Source organism: Seriola aureovittata, chromosome 1, assembly GCF_021018895.1.
Source record: "Seriola aureovittata isolate HTS-2021-v1 ecotype China chromosome 1, ASM2101889v1, whole genome shotgun sequence".
Lineage (NCBI taxonomy): Eukaryota > Metazoa > Chordata > Actinopteri > Carangiformes > Carangidae > Seriola > Seriola aureovittata.
The window spans coordinates 26,169,632-26,183,111 of record NC_079364.1 but is presented as its reverse complement, the minus strand read 5'-3'; the positions used below and the strand labels follow the sequence as shown (position 1 = coordinate 26,183,111).

The window sequence follows — 13,480 nt, the reverse complement described above, 5'->3', positions numbered from 1 at the left end:
GGGCTCGATGCTGATGGTGATGACAGGTGTCCCCATCCATTAATCCACCCAACATATTTCTCCAAAACAATCTATTTTTGACTGTGTACATTTTAAAAGGCAGTTGAGTACAACATTCTAGTAGGATTTTTCAGTTTAGGTTTTTTTTTGTGTGTGAATTTGAGCTATCATCGTCAATAACATGGCTGTTATCTAAGTTGATAACTGAACTTTTGGGTCACCAATGAAAGTGTTTTATGATGAATCAAAGCAGTGTTTTTGATCCAGTCATAACAGCACTATGGCAGACATGTAGGCCTCAGCTGCCAGGGCACAGAGATTCGCCAAGAGGGGCTCTGCTAATGAAAAACAAAACAGTGTAGTATGTTAGCAAGCCTGTGAAAGAAGTGTCATTTTAAGAAAGCATATAATTACACTAATATACATATAAGTGTATATTAGTCTGCCTTGTGTATCACTGTTTTAGTTCCTCATTTCCTACATTCCACAGAATACTTTTTGATAATCTCCAGAGAACATGCTGAAACTTTTATCATTCAGTTATAAGTAACAGTGTAATGTTGTTCCAATAATTTTATACAGATACACAGGAGGTTATAGTAGCAGAGAGAAAGCAGTATTATATGGACTCACTGAGAGACTATGGCCATGCAACATTATCTTCACAATTTGTGTTTGGGTGAATGACAAGCAATAAACCTAAGCACTGGTTTGGAGGCTGCAGTGTTGATGTGCTCGACCCTCTGATAGTCTGGAGAAACGGCTGCCAATTCGTTCCACCTCACAGCACCAACTATTAGTTTCTCCTGGAATGAACCAAGAGCATTGTTTATTGTAAGTCATGCACTCCAAAAAATCCCAAACTGGAACTTCACTTTGTTTACAGTGTGGTTTTTATTCAAGATTAGATAAAATTAGATAACATCAAAGAGTAACATATTGTTAATAAATCAACCAAATATAGGAATGATTGAAAATCGTGTTACATTATCTTAGACAGCAGTGCAAGTATTTTTTTTTTTAAATCAAATAAGCCTTCATTGAAAACAATTAAAGTTAATTAAGCCATTATCGTATTTTTCACAGATGCAAAAGTACCACAACACTGTAGAATATTTTCTCCTGCTGAAGTGACTTTTAGATGGACATTTTTTCCTGCATAGTTTGCGTCAATGCACATTTTTGTCCAGACAACAGTGACTCGCCTCTTCAAATCTCGTCTCAAGTGACCTTCAATGGGTCATCCGGAACGGTAGTTCATTAACAATGCTTTAATTAGAGGCTTGTTTGCCTGTGAAGAGTTTGAAAACATTGTGGTTAAAGGCATATTCCTGAGCAGCATCAACATCTATGCACACATCAGTAAGGACGGTCAGCTGGAGCAATAAGGACCTGCTCTTCTGCAGATACATGCAGTGATACATATATATCGCTATGTGTTTAAAATAGCTTTTGCAGTGTGGATTGGTACAGTCTTACATTTGTGATGTTGATACAATGATATATTTCCCAATATTTACAGATTATGTTGGCTAAATAATGAAGCCACTGTCAGGCCAGTATGAGCTATATACAGTGTGTCATAGTATGGTGTAATCCACTGAACAATGCATAGCTTTGTTTTGTTCTCTCAAATAAAACAAAGAGGCTAAAGAGAGAAATACACCATTTATTTCACTTTATGAAAACTGTAAAGAATCAACCTCAGTGATTTCACTCTGGAGCAAAACATAACTACACACCGCTACTGTAGGCCATACAGAAGTATGCAAAACGCTGGGATCACCTTCGTAATGTAGGAGGCCATGTCCCCTTTCTCATTAAGATTGAAAGACTTTTACTTTATCTAGTTTTGTTTATTTGTTTTTGGGCACTAAGTCATGGTGTGGGTCACATGCTACCCCTTATTGAACTGAGTTTAATTTAGACTAATTGCAGTGGAGGTGCCTAGTAGATTATAAACCACTATATAGACTACTATAGATGTTTCTCCATCATGTTGTAGTTGAGAAGATAGTACAGTTGTAATGAACAAAATTATGATGTCTGTCCAGGAGACGGCTTCAAGGAATTGTTCTCTTCAGTGGACTCAGGGTGGACCAGTGACTAAAGTGATCAGCTATCACAAGCATATACAGTATATATAGTGGCAGGAATATGTATGTGAACCCTCTGGAACTGGAATCATCAAAGACTCAGAAAATGTGATCTGATCTTCATGTTCACAGCTATAGAAAAACACAGTGTGCTCATACTAAAAACACTCAAACAATTATAATCTTTTGTGTCTTTATTGAATTAAATTCAAAAATTAATTCATTAAACATTCACAGTGCGGGTGGAAAAAGTGGGTTACCATAGATTTACATCTCGTGGTGTATCCTCTGAGGTTATGGCCATGAGGTCTTATCTTGATCATTGACAGGAAAACATGTCCGCCTACATCCTGGAGACTTCCTGTGCAGTCATAAAGGGGGTTTTGTTCACTGTGCTGCTCATTCACAAGACTTGTGCTCCTCGGCCTACCTGGTCATTTGCCATTTTCTAGTTTCCCTGTACACACCTGCTTTTTCAGAATGTACCCATCTGTTGATTTTGGCAAACTGACTACTTTTGATATCTCTCTGATAGATTTTTGCTTTTTTTGGGCCTCCATATCTTCTTCACCTGCGTGGTGACGTCTTTATTCATCATATTGACAGACAACTCCACCTCAATCTTAATGACAACTTTTAACTCTGAATGAAGTCTGAGCCACTTGTGAGGTTTTTTTTGTGTATGAACTAATGTCGAAACAACACACAGCTGTCCAAGAAATGTCAACGGTCCAAATACTTTTGAACCCGATTTTGGCACAATGTGTCAAAAATGGCTATATCTCCCACACAGTTATTTCAATATCATCATAAACCTATACAAATCAAAGCTGAGACTTCACACTTTAATGAATTATCCATTATTTTATTTCAGATATTATGTGCTGAGCTGTGCAGAGAACAAAAGACATTTAACTGTCCAAATACTTATGGACACTTGTGATTTGGATCAACTGACCCTTTAATCCAGCCGCACTAGTACAAATATAGTGCTGATGTTATTGATACTGAAAAGTCCCTTTAGCGTTTCACCATCAGAGCTGGTGGGTGGAGCTTTCAGCTTTGGCTTCACAGCAGCTGATAGATGGGATCATTTACCTGTCTGTGGCTCCACTTTGGACAGCTTTGAAAAACTACTGCGCTTTATTCCACACACAAGAAAACCCTAGCACAGCACTCACTGAGTGGGTGGGGGAGGAAGGGAGGCACACACCTACATATTTACATGGCACACACACACACACACACACACACATACACACACACACACACGGACAAAGAGAGAGTAACAGTTGCGGCAGGGGGCGCAGCAGAGGTTGTTTTCTGTCTTTCGTGTCCGTTTCCAGCTTTCTGTCATTCTGTGTCTTTGTGCGTAAAAGCAGAAATGCCGGAGTCAACGGGATGATCAGGGTCCCGAGTTTCTACTGCGCCAGGATTTAACTCTCAGTCCGGAATACGGATTTACTGACTTACATGGCTTAGCACCAAGTCTCTTGGAGGGAAACCCTGCATTTCCACTTGGGTGACTGTTTCGACCATGAGGATACCTGCGCGTGGAAATGGATCTGTGAACGCGACAGAGTAGGATAAACTAGTTTGAAATTAGAGTGAAGTAACTAATACTTCACCATACCCGCATCAGTAACATACAGGTACGTCTCCATATAATATGTGGGCTGTTATTTCTTGATTTCCATGCTGCAATAATGATAATAATAATAGCAATAAATCAAATTAATAATAATTAATTAGTGTGAAAGTGGAATGGAGTGTGTTTACTTTGTATTGCTTTTCTCCTGGTTTGAACACTGCAGCACTTCCCGACCCTCCTGTCTGGTTCAGTGAACTTAATTTAGACAAGGTGCAAAGTAGGGCTGAGTTATATGGTCTGGGGTGAAGGGTGAAAGTCCTTCCCTAACTGGCCCTCAGACCTGCTGTTCAGGGGGTGGCTTGTTTTCAGCAGGGGTTCCTCCCTCATTAGGAGCCAGAGGTCAGAGAGGTCAACCCACATGGTCAAGTGGGTAGAAGTCTTTTTTTTTTTTTTTGCCTGAGTCAGTGTATTGAGAGATTGTCAGACTGAGTGATGTAGTGGCAAATGAAACAAGTGTCAGGATTGTGACATTTGAGGGATACAGACAGGCACAGCTACCGGAAATGTAGTGTAATTCACACATTAAATACTGTCCACTTTTAATACTTTTATATGTCCAGACTAAAATGATGAGTGAAATCTACAGTATTCTGTAGATGGATAGTGATTAGACAGAGTCAAAGTGGGTTTTCACCGTCTAGTGCCTCTGGGTTGGGGTCACACAGACAGCAGTTGTGTTGAAAATCAGTCAGTCTCTATCAGGTGTATGCTAATGTAAACTTCTCTCTTCACCCTTAAGTGTCTGCACCTCAAAATCCAGGAGCTATGTGGGGAGCCTGTGTCTGGATTGTCAGGTAATGCCAGTGTGATTGTTTAATAATGGATAATGGATTACATATGTGTTTAATAGTTTGTGCATTCATTTTTGTTGAAATACAGATGAATGTCTATGTTCCTATTTTTGTGTGGCTGCCTCATGTTCTAACCATCTATAAATATACCACTTTATCAACAGCAATATTTTAATAGCATCTTCTTATTTATTAACCAATAATGCCGTTTCAGTAAAACCATTTGTATCACCGGTAATCGCTTCTGTGTTTTGTCTGTAGAGTTTCTGTGCTGCTGCTGCTGCTGCTGCTTTGGTCAGACCCCCTGGACTGCCAACACACAACAGACCACAGGAAGGTGAGCAGCAGTTGTGTAGCAGGTGGTGCTACTGAAAACAAATACATCTGTGTTCAGACATGTGTGATCTGTTTGACACGCTCACTTTCATGATAGAAGACCTCCCTCAAATAAGTCTAATTGCGTGGTTGGCACTGGTGAGTGGAATGCTTGTCTCCAAAGATGGCATGCATGATCGTGTCTTGTTAGCATAGCCAAACGCCATCTCAAGTTATAGACTTTCATTCTGCCTTCTTTTTTTTTTCCCCCCAGTGTGTGTAAACAGTGAGACTATTCCCAGGAGGAACTTGACCAGGGTGCTAATCTGTTAAATTGTAATGAGAGAGAGAGAGAGAGAGTGAAAGGTTGTGTTGATTGCAGGGAAAAATAGAGGGCTGATGTCTGCAAAACACCTCTTGAACTCTGCAGCCACAGGAACTTCACGGATGCAGCTAGTGGGTGCACCAAGTATGACGCTGACTGACAGATCAACTATCTAGTCAGTTTTTTGGGGGGTTGGTTTCAGTCAGCTCCATGTGTTTTCAGCGGGAGTCCAGCTGTGTGACCTATGGCTGACACGGGAGATGACAGTGGCGTTGAGTTACAAAGGCTGAAGCAGGGTAGAGGAGGAGGAGGGAGGTCTGGGGTCTCTCTGAATAGCTGCACAGTCTGATTGACAGCAGAAGAGCTTCCTGCCAACTCTCCCTACTGCTTCTGTATTCTCCCTCCATCCGCTAAAAGTCAAAGGCAGCTGAGCTTTTACTACAGCCATGTGTTTGCCCAGAGAGGTTGCTGTGAATAGAGACAAAGTGCTCCTTAAAGAGCAGGATTTCCACGCGGCTCCACGGATAAAGCCGGCTTGGCACAGGACTCCTGCTGGCAGGTTCCTCAAACAGAGAGCGCACTGATCGCTACTAATACATCCCTGGCAGAGCCGCACAGAGGGATAGAGTCAACAGTGAGAAATGCAGGTAGCCAATAGGGGATAGGCCACTAACAGACACCCACTAATCAGCCAAATCAGGGCTTTATAACCGTGAACAGAGGTCTGTTTCATGAATAGTGGTGGGAGGCAGAGGAGCAGGATAGTCATGTTGATGAGATGAGGTCAGTGACTTGAGCTTTTATACATGGCCATGATCTGGGGAGATTAAAGTCGTGTTGATGGAGGCTTTCCATCAATCCCTGGCATCCACATCTTGTGACACTGTCCTGTTTCTTTGCGCATGTGGTGTCAGTAATTGTGGTTGTTTTGTCTCCATACAGGTTCCTCAGAGGGCAGAGCCCCAACAGGAGTTCAGGGCTGAGCATGGAGAAATTCAGGGCTCCTGGGGCGCCTGGGGGTCCTGGTCAACCTGCTCCCGGACCTGTGGGAGAGGGGTACAAGAGCAGAGCAGACCCTGCCTGCCTGTTTACACTCCATCCCTTTATCCCTCGAGAAGAGCTGGAGTTCATCCCCAGCAACCTGCCCATGTCATCTCAGCCCTGCAGCCATCAGTTCCTCTGCATCGCGACACAGGCAGGCCTTCCAACAGCAGCAGTCGCGGTGAGCTGACGAGAGAGACCCGACCAGGTGGACAAAGGTACTGTTATCGGTCATGGCGATGGGTTTTTTTCTGGCCACAAAACAAACAAGTCAACGAGTTTATATCACTGTACTTACAACTTGAGCTTCCAAACTTGCCGAGGCTGCCCTTTTTGTTTTACTTCAGAGGAAGTGTTCAGATACAGGTGGATGACAAAAGTAAAAACCTTAGTAAAGGAATGGGGGGAAAATGTGCTCCCACAAAGAGCATGAGGGGTCACTGAGTGGTTTGATGAGTATGAAAATGATGTGATTTGCAAGAATGGTGGTCCGCAAACTTGTAGAATTTATGTGAGGGAAAATATCAGCGAATAATAGCAGACGTAGGGCATCATAAACAAAAATCTCTGACAGTTGCAGGTTTATCCTCTGTAGTGCGTCAGGAGCAATATGTCACAGTTAGCACACATGTTTGCTGCGCACCAACACAACTTCTGTCTACTGACTGAGAATAACTGAGATTGACATAGTGACATTGATATAGTGGTTTATTGAGAGTGATGTCAGATGGTTCCTGGTTCACCTCCATTCATAAAACCTTAATGACGCACACATACATTTGTTGTTGGTGCTGTCAGGTGGTAGAGTGAAGCTGGTCCCTGGCAACTTACCCGCTCGCCTATGTTCATCACACATGTCACGAAGGATGGCAAACGATGATTGGTCAAAGTCCAAAGTTTAGTCTGCCAGGTCTGTTGACCAAAAAATGATGACTAATTATTCTGACACATTCACCATCTCATTTAGCCTGATCCTGGCCAAAGCAGTGAAGCTTGTTGGTTTCTCCTTCAGTTTGTGGCCCATCTGTAGCTTCCTACACATGGGTATAAAATAATTTGTAATTATTATCTGGGAAAAACACTTCTCTTTACTGACTAAAGAAATATTGCAAAAAAAAAAAACCAACAACAACAATCTATTGCGATTGATTTCAATATTGCAATGTTGAATATTCTGTATTTTAGCTCTTGTCTTTGTTTAGGTCTGCAAGTCCTTAAAGAGCCTGTACGGCTGTGCTGCATGCCGAGCAGCCTGATCTAAAAGTGACTCTTTGGAGCCATCGCTGTGGGCCATCTGACTGCCCTCCAGTGGAAAGCTAGTCTTTTATGGATGGAGTCAAAGGCTCGGCTTGTGCTCAGCAGCTTTGTGACCTCCTTCCTGTTGTGCTCGCCTTTAAACAAACAGCACTGACAGCTGAGTAATGGGGGGTTGTTTGAGTTGGAATCTAAGGAGCCAAATAACAACAAAAGCTCCCAGAATTCTGCTACTGGGATCCTTGTGCTTCTCAAAAGTTCTGGTTCAGATGAATCTCCTTGACAGTTTCCTCAGTCAAAGAGGACATTAAGCTGAAAGATCCCTAATAGAAGAAAGAACTGATCCAAATATACTTGATGGCCTCTATTGTACAGTCATTGGTTGGTTTTTAAGAGGTTTAAGTAGAAAATAATTTCCAGAGTTAGACAAATGATAGGTAACTGGACAGTACATGTGTTGGTCCAGATATAGGAAGTGATAATTACTACACTGTCACCGGTTTAGTTGTGGATCTCCTCATGTTTTATGTCTTCAGTAGGGTCAGTCAAATCATCCCAGGGAGGTATGGCTATGGGAGAGCTCCTTATGTCGCTCCATTGCAGAAGGACCCAGGCTATGGGTCTGGGACGGCTCGCCCCCACAGACAGAGACGCTCCGCTGCGGCTGATGCCCACCATCCTGCCGCTAGAGGCCACGGTGGCCACAGGTCGAACAACCTGGGCCCCCCTCACAACCTCCGTCACTACAGCAGACCCTACGTGCAGCACAGGCCACAGCATCCCACAAATAACCAAGTCTGGGCCCCCCTCTACCAGCCTGGTTCAGCCAACCAAGCTGAGGAGCAGGAGCTACAACCAGGCAGCCAGACCTCTGGGCCCCAGCAACACCAAGAGAGACCCTATAACCCTTTACCTACTTCTTCCTGTACAGGAGAGTCTGCTCGCTACAGGATCTGCAACAGTAATGTATGCAACATTTTCTTATCATCAGTATGTTGGCAAGTCATTTTATGAGGTTCAATTACATAATTAGGCTTATCACTCCGCTGTCTTGATTCCTATATGCCTTTTGGTGATCAGTATACGGAAAAAGGAGCTGGTTTACAGGCTTTATACAGTAGGGCTTACGTTTTATTGCATAAGCTCTGATGAGTAAAAAAATATGGACTTTTTGCACTTATACAAAAATGTAAGAAGGGACGTTTTCTGTAGACATTTCCTTCCTGTCACAGTTTAACTTGACCTTGCTCAGCCAGACCACATTTGCTGTGAGATTTAAACCTGGAAACGTCAATTCAAGAAACGAACAGGGCTCCATTTTAATCCAAAACTATATAAAACACATCACTGAGCCACACTGTTATACAAAGGGACAGGTCCGTTCAGTGTAAAACTTAACTGGAACTGGCAAATATTCAAAATTTCCTACATTATTTTGGATTGAAATGTTTGTTAGAATTTAAAGCTATTTAATACTTACGTTATATATTTTCTATTAGCAGCTTAAGTAAGAAAAAATATTGGTAAAGCTGTTGGCTTAGGAAACCTTACCATGTGAGCAGATTAGCTTTGCTTATCTGATTCACAGGTACGGAATCCATCCTGTGCACTAAAACAAATTTAAACAGTGTCTGGTTCTGTATATTGTCTCTGGTGTGCGATGACACAGATATTCAAGCAAAGTCAAGCAGACCAGGGGCTTGTTTAGACAAAGGAGATATGAAGAGGCACGAGGGAGATTGGGTTTCACTGGCGAGCCTTCATAAATACTGGAATCTGACGACTTTTGGCAAGAAAGACTGAGCCACAAGTGGAGGGTTAAAGCAGTTAAAACAGAGGAGGTTGACTCCAGCAGTCAATCAGTGGCTACGGAGCATGACAGTGAGAAATGTGAGCTTACTGCAGTTACAAAAGGATTTACCTGTCGCCTTATCGTGTGCATGTGTGTGTGTGTGTGTGTGTGTCTGATCCTCAGGCCTGTCCTCCATCCAGCAGACACATCAGGGCTGTTCAGTGTTCTTCTTACAACAACCAACCTTTCATGGGCAGACTGTATGAGTGGGAACCTTTCAATGAGGGTAGGTTGAATGAACATTCTTATGCACTGTATGTATGTACAGTATGTGCTCATGCACTTGTATGTAAACCATATTTTCACCTAGGAACTATGTGTAGCTGTTGTGCTAGTGACAGCCAATTGTAAAGGAGGTCCAAATAAATGACGCTGAAGTTATAATAACAAAACAAACTTTTATTTATTTTATAGAACTACATTATGGTAAATAGTGGTACAGTAATAGTACAAGAAATAACAAGGCAAGTGTCTATAGCCATGTAGTGCTGTGAGGCTGTACTTTTAGAATTAAGTTAGCTAGTTTGCTCACAATGAAAATAATGCTTAGCACGTCATATTTACCATCTTAGTTTATCATATTATCATGCTTACGTTCGCTAATTAGCACTAAACAGTGGTGGGCTGACTGACCAACCAACAGACCATTGCCGGAAAAACAAACAAAAAAAATCAACAGTCAGAATAAGCAAATGAAAACATACAGTCTGCCTATAAAATGTGTTTTAAGAAATGACAGAACATGTGTAGTGTAATGGGTCAAATGTCTGAGATAGTAAGGATGCTAACCTAAAATTACTCTGTCAATCTTAAGATCATAGACATTTGTTCATCACATTTTCATAGTCTTACATTTTCAGCTCCATGACCTATGACCTGTATGAACTGAGGTGTGCTGTGATGTGAAGCCTGCAGTATGTCACCTGTCTGTAGTCTCATAAATAAATGTTCATTCATACAAAGTCTCTGACCTTACTCACCTGAGGTATCCAGGCAACTGTCAAAACACCTCCTGAAATGTCATTTCTCTGAGAACACTAATGGAAATAACAGTCTCCAAATTAATATCCTGTCAAACAGATGTGTATTTTGAGATTGTGTTTTAGTGCTGCTGGTTTGACTGACGGGTAATGCAGATGTAAAGATTAGATAACTCTAGATAAATGTGTAGGGATTATTTGACACCCATCTTGAACCGTGTTTAAACATACTCTTGTGTATCTGTCTAAGAAATACCTGGCTTTTGGCCTTATAGTATCTAATTGATTAAGCACCTGAACAAAATGGAAAGAACAGGGATCAGGATGCTTTCACTGCCATTTTTTTTGAAATCATAGAGCTGGTTTCAAACAAATATCATTTTGAGGATACATGTTATTGTTTGTTTCCTCCAACCTCTGTGGCAGCATTTATTGCTATGCTATTGGGGCAAAATTGTGTTCAGAATTTCAAATCAAATTTCAAAAAACTGAATTTATCTGCTACTTTAGGGCATTTTAACATTATACATAAACTATTGCTTTGTTGCCATTCACTGCAGCTTTAGTCAGGCCACAAAACAACTAAACATATAGTCATTTCTAAGTCCAATTCAGTGTTGTTTCAGTTTTTTTCACTGGGTGAAATTAAACTCATAATTTGAATCTGACAGAATACGCCCCAAGGGTAAGACGCAAGCAGACCTGCATACTGGTTTTATTAGTGCTGTAGTAATTTAATGTCACTCTGCGGCCTGCATGATGTGGCTTCTGTTTAAGTATTTAAGGGCCTGTGCTTTAAATACTTTTCTGCTCCAAACGAGTCTTTCTACAATACTTTGAATGTGGTGCTCTACAAATTCAACCATTTCATATTTTACATAGCTACTTAATATTGAGTTTTAATTTGTAATTTGTGAAGTTTCCTGTGTTGAGACACAAGATGAAGGTATGGAGACATTTAGACACTACATGTAAAGATGATTAATTTGTATTATGTACGGCCCCTCAAATGCCTTTGATTCTTCTTCCTTCTGTGCTTTGTCACTATATGCTATGAAACACACATGTTGTCAAAATGTCTCTGGATACATACAACAGTCTCATAAATCTCCTCTTAGTTCCTGGGGATCAGCATTGTGAACTCAACTGCCGGGCCATAGGGTTCAGGTTCTACGTGCGGCAGTCAGACAGGGTGATTGATGGGACGCCATGTGGACAGAATGACTCCTCTCTCTGTGTGGCGGGAAAGTGTACGGTAGGCCCTTTTTTTCATTTCAAAAAGTAGGTTTTGTTTCCTTTATCATCGTGCTTCATGTTCACAAAGTTTTATGTATTTACAGTGAGCAGTCAGCTCTGTTACTACTTTTTTGCTTTGGGCACTACACAGCTTCATGGAGGCTGTTAGGTGACACGGACTCTTTAATCTACAAACTTGATTAATTTGGGGATTTGATTCAGCATCCTTTCAGTCACAAAGCAGCTTCTTTGCTTCCTTTATCCTATGGCTGTCCTCATTTGTAAGAATCATGGCGTTAGTGAAGATGTATACCTGAATATAATGTCACATAATAATCACATCTTTTGCAGAAAGTGTTAGCATGAGCTTCTTCAAGCTGTGCTTTTATCAGTCAGCACTGATGTTGGAATACAGTGTTCACATTTTAATATCTACTGACCAAAATACAATTAATAAAAATACAAATATTTTTGGTAAACACTTTGATATTCCATGCTGCAGGGACGGTTAGAGGGACGGTTCAGGTTTTCAATATAGTAGTCACTTTTCCATTTGGTTTATCTCTACATCTCTTATAAAAGCTAAGTAACCACAAACAATACCCAAACAATAACCTGGTCTAAAGGTTTAATCCTAACCCCACTCCACTTCATTATTAAAGTTGTATAAGACAGTCCATCTCTAGTAGGGTTATGTTTTGTGCACGTCAGATCAGACGCAGTGATGGTTATGAGCAGCAGAGGGCAGCACAACATAAGTGTAAGCTCTTCCTCTGTGATGCGGAGGAGTGAAGTGAAGGTCAGGAGGAAGTTTCTACACCCTCGGGCCAGAGCAGGAGATCTGGGATCTCAATGTAGGACATATTTGTACTTTTGACCCCATATTTAATACACACCATGAAAACACACCTGTGAGCACAGAGTTGGAAAGACATGAGTTGCTGTGTGGGCCTGCTTGTGGCTGGCTATGTATTCAGTATGCTGGATTCACTTTAACATTCTTTTGATCAGGGTTTAACTCAGAGAAATATGTTGAAGGTCACTTCCAGTTGGTCATGCTGACCTTGCTGTGTTAACCCCGTGTATTTCCCATGCACTGTAATCCAGCGACAATCTTAGCAACATTAAGATTTAATCAAGATAGAAAACCCTCTGATCTTTCATTTTGGCCTTGATCACATTTCCACTCTTAACAGACTCGACACTATGATCCTTCACATGAGTAGGGTTGAAACTTAATTGGGATTCATGAGTCCAGTTCAGGCAATTACACAAAAAGTTAATCATTTATTTTCCTGCCTTATTTTAGGATTCAAACTCATCAGCAGTATTTCAGGAAAGAGAGATTTTTTTTCTCTCATCTCTTTCCCCACTGAGATTTTCTCAGCTGGTCTAGCCATTTGAACTGGAGATCACCCAATGTTAAAGCCAAGAGATAATGTAAAAACATCTGGATAATTGAATTTGAAGCAGAGCCGCGCTCATGATTGGAATTAAACATGATTATGGAAATTGATAAACTTTGTAGTTGGCACTCTGGGCTCTGCTCCTCCAGTCCAAGATTAAAAGGACAGTCGATACATACTGTGGCATATGGAATATACATAATGCACGTAGCAAGAGATATTATTGTAACTATATTGATTAAAAAAAAGACCATAACGGAGGGAGTCTGGGTTGATAGAGGGAGTGAGCAGCGCAGCTATTCATCATCAGCAGCAGCATGGAGCAGGAAGGAGCCACAGGAAAGAATGAGGAGTTGGCAGTTCAAACAGATTGTTTGAAGTGTCAGTCATCATTGTTGCCTGTTTGGATCAGCTGACGGTCAGCTGGTTTGGCGCACTCTGCTTGACCTAACATGATACTTCGTAACTTGTCAAAATACACAATAAGTGAAGGATCAAAATTGAGCGAAACATTTGAATTCAATAAATTCTAA

The 13,480-nt window shown here is 41.2% G+C and overlaps 1 protein-coding gene across 1 annotated transcript in view; it reads left to right on the top strand.

Annotated features, from left to right (window-relative positions):
* The first annotated feature begins 3,224 nt into the window (after window positions 1-3,224).
* The window catches only part of LOC130174648 (thrombospondin type-1 domain-containing protein 4-like), a 45,776-nt gene continuing 35,520 nt past the window's right edge, over window positions 3,225-13,480 (top strand). Inside the window, exons 1-7 of the mRNA XM_056384702.1 lie at window positions 3,225-3,748; window positions 4,487-4,541; window positions 4,800-4,875; window positions 6,121-6,437; window positions 8,010-8,439; window positions 9,449-9,551; window positions 11,424-11,560. Of these exons, the coding sequence (XP_056240677.1) occupies window positions 4,513-4,541; window positions 4,800-4,875; window positions 6,121-6,437; window positions 8,010-8,439; window positions 9,449-9,551; window positions 11,424-11,560 (1,092 nt within the window). The 5' untranslated portion in view covers window positions 3,225-3,748; window positions 4,487-4,512. The remainder of the gene's footprint in view (window positions 3,749-4,486; window positions 4,542-4,799; window positions 4,876-6,120; window positions 6,438-8,009; window positions 8,440-9,448; window positions 9,552-11,423; window positions 11,561-13,480) is intronic.